At 37.8% G+C, this 3583-nt stretch overlaps 1 protein-coding gene across 1 annotated transcript; it reads left to right on the top strand.

Annotated features, from left to right (window-relative positions):
- Window positions 1–444: 444 nt before the first annotated feature.
- On the top strand, window positions 445–3077 carry PWWP3B (PWWP domain containing 3B). The gene has a single exon (XM_029240938.1). It carries the CDS (start codon window positions 637–639, stop codon window positions 2716–2718), a length of 2082 nt encoding a protein of 693 aa, XP_029096771.1. The 5' UTR covers window positions 445–636; the 3' UTR covers window positions 2719–3077.
- Window positions 3078–3583: the final 506 nt, after the last annotated feature.

Below are 3583 nucleotides of genomic sequence, written 5' to 3' on the forward strand. Positions count from 1 at the left end.
TTCTCATGATAGGGCGTAGAAATCTAGTTTTAACAATCCTCCAGATGATTCTGATGCACGCTAAGTTCAGAGTCCCGCTGCCCCAGGTATAACATTAGGGGCACAGAAGTCCGAAAATATCTAATAACATAGAGTTCCTGACACACCATCTCTGCCATCATGCACATACAGTCACTCTTTAATAATCATGTGCAATAATGAGGGTAAGTTCTTTAGTTTGGGATATTATAAAAACACTTTTCCAATTCTCATCCCGCACCTTATATTATTCTGCATTTTTCTCCTCCGTCTGATGCCCCACTGAGCATTGTCCTTTCTTCTGTCTCTGCTCTATTTGCAGTTGCTCACCAACTTTGGCAAAATAATTTTATTTGCTGATACTTCTCTTCTCTTCCTTTTCGTTATTTCAGTATCTTCCATATCGTCCCATTCAAACAACGTGTTCAAGCATCCTTGGGAAATTCAGCTGGAGGAGAACAGGCCACACAAGCTGTAAACCCTTTGTAATTCTTTATAGTTTTAACAGGGGCATTGCTAAAAGTATTGTTTGTGGTAGGAACTTCCTTAGCAGTGACAAGAATAGCCAGACACCTCAATCTCTGCTAGTAAACTCTTGGCACACAAATCTAAATCATAATGGATGCCAAGTATGTCTTATGTAATTGGCAAGGCCAACTGTGGCCAGCAAAAGTTTTGTCCAGATCTGAGGCTTCATCAAACAGTAAGAGAAAAAAGACATTTTCCCTAGAAGTTCAGATACTCTCACTAGATGAAACAATTAAAGTGGAAAGCACAGAAACAAAGATCCTCAGTAAATCTCAAGTTGAAGCTATTGCCTCCTCACTAGCAGCACAGTTAGAGGCCAGTGACCCACCTAGAGAGGAAACAGCCTATGCAAGGTCACTAAAAATGGCACTGGATATTCTGAATGAGAGAACAAATTTGATTCAAGCAAGCAGTTCAGATGAGGGAGAGACCATGACACTGTCTCAAAATGTACCACAAAAGCTTTCTGATTCACCCCCTCGTAAAATGTATCGGAAGCACGAAGGAGACTTACCAAAGTGTCTTGAGGAAAATGAAAATTCAAAATCCCTGTTAGTATCTTCAGAGAGTGATGATTCCCTGTATAATGATAAATCACGGGTGCATGCAGTCATTGATACTATTCCAAGTGAAATGGAAACAAAGTCATCACAAAACTTCAGCTGGCGCCACACTTTCCCTTCACTTTCAGAAGATGAGGATGAAAAGGAGAGCAAGAAAAAGACTGACATCTCAACAATTATGCCTTTGCATTCCACAATTAAAGAGGAGGATGTATATGTTAAAGATGAAAAGTTCACTCCAACTTTACTATCAGATAGCTTCACTGTGCCCAAAGCTTTGAAAGAGGAGGCACAGGACATCTGCCCAGAGGCCCTGGCTATTTCCTCTGAATGCTCTACCTTCTCAGAGAATAGTGAAGATCCTGGAGAGGGCCCCTCCAATCCATGCTCAGATACCAGCCAGAATCAACCTACTGTGGCATCAGAGATGGGTGTTGTGGCATCCCCTAGGCCTTCTTCATGGGAACACCAGGTTTCCTTTAGTGCCTCTAACCATGCCATGGATTATTCACTCCTTGTGAATAATGAAAGAAATCTTCAGAGACTGGATTTTGAGGAACTTGGGGAAGAACTTCAAGCTTCTGACAAGTCAGTTCATCTAAATTCTATTGATGCTTCCATATTAGATGACAATGAGGAAGATGAAGAACTTCCACGTTTCATTTTTCATTATGAGCCACGTTCATTTGAAACAGGAATGATAGTCTGGTTTAAATATCAAAAATATCCATTTTGGCCAGCAGTGGTAAAAAGCATCAGGCGAAAAGAGAGAAAAGCAAGTGTGCTTTTTGTTGAGGCAAATATGAATCCTGAAAAGAGAGGCATTAGAGTGCCTTTTAGAAGATTAAAGAAATTTGACTGTAAAGAGAAACAAGCACTAGTAGATAAAGCCAGGGAGGACTACAGTGAAAGTATTGACTGGTGCATCTCGCTGATTTGTGACTACAGAGTTAGAATAGGTTGTGGTTCTTTTGCAGGCTCTTTCCTTGAGTATTATGCTGCTGACATTAGTTATCCACTTAGGAAAGTAATCAAACAGGATACCTTCAGGAACTTATTTCCAAAGCTGCAAAATGAAAATCCTGTGGAATCAATGGTTGTGACTTCCCAGACCAAGAAAATGTCCTTCCAGAAAATTCTTCCAGACCGAATGAAGTCTGCTCGGGACCGAGCCAACAAGAACCTAGTGGACTTCATTGTGAATACAAAGGGAACAGAGAGCCATCTTTTAGCCATTTTAAAAGGCACGAAAGGGTCCAGATGGCTGAAATCATTTTTGAATGCAAATAGGTTCACACCCTGTATTGAAACATACTTTGAGGATGAAGATCAGTTGGATGAGGTGGTGAAATATTTACAAGAAATCTACAAACAAATAGATGAAAAAATGCTGACTCTGATAAGAGATGATAAAATTAAATTTATCCTGGAAGTTCTTCTGCCGGAAGCAATCATTTGTTCAATTTCTGCTGTTGATGGATTAGATTACAAGGCAGCAGAAGCAAAGTATCTAAAAGGGCCATCTCTAGGATACAGGGAAAGAGAATTATTTGATGCAAAAATCATATTCGAAAAGAGACGGAAACCATTAACAAATGAAGCTCCTTAAATCTTCTGAGAGTCCAAACCATAACAGGGAACTTCCATAGATGCTAGTTTTTTAAAAAATCTCTGAATGATTCTAACATATAAATATTTTCCAGAAATGGGAGACTTTGGGTGATGAGTTCACTTTTTGTTTGCAATCTCTAGGATCTATGACTATTCCTACATCTTCATTTCCTTTTCTTGTGCTTCTTCAAAGTCAAATTATTAACATATTTCAGCAGTTCTACTTTCCCATACATTTTTAGAATGCATAATTCCTAAATGATTTATAAGGGAAAGTGCTATTTTGTTTTTTGACATTTTTGTGTCTATGCTGTATAGTTAAATACAGTGTGCACAATCATTTTAACATTAAAGTTGCACTGGTATTAGATATTAAGCAAGATAATTAGATAAAAGTTAAAAAGCATCAATTATATATTTTTGCTTAATTTTTATAAAATATTAGGTTTTCTCTTAAGATAGCTGAATTATTTTTCTTGCCATGCTTATTTATTTTTGGAAAAAAATATCTCTGAGATATAGAACCAAAGATAGAGATGTGTTGCTATATATTATAACTAACTACAATTGCTTTTGCAAGAAAACAATGTGGAATTCAAAAATAAAGTTAATGAATTACCAGCATGCAGTCTTTGTGTGTGTGAATAACATCTCAGCATGCAGAAAATAATTTTGGCAGCCTTGAACAAGATTGTCCATTCTACACTTCCCTGAAATTCCATGTATGGGAGTGTCTATCATTCAATAGCTGAATGGTTTCTTAAAACAGACAGGCTTTCGGCTGTCTTCATAACTAACATTGGCTGTATCTTAATATAGCCTTCTGACCACACGTGGAAGGTAGCTAGAATCATTGTATTCAT

The sequence above is a fragment of the Monodon monoceros genome, unplaced genomic scaffold, assembly GCF_005190385.1.
Source record: "Monodon monoceros isolate NGI ecotype Baffin Bay Population unplaced genomic scaffold, NGI_Narwhal_1 Super_Scaffold_22, whole genome shotgun sequence".
NCBI lineage: Eukaryota > Metazoa > Chordata > Mammalia > Artiodactyla > Monodontidae > Monodon > Monodon monoceros.

Bases quoted from the DNA above. Each gene is read 5' to 3' on its own strand.
- PWWP3B (XM_029240938.1), top strand. From the start codon at position 637: ATGGATGCCAAGTATGTCTTATGTAATTGGCAAGGCCAACTGTGGCCA.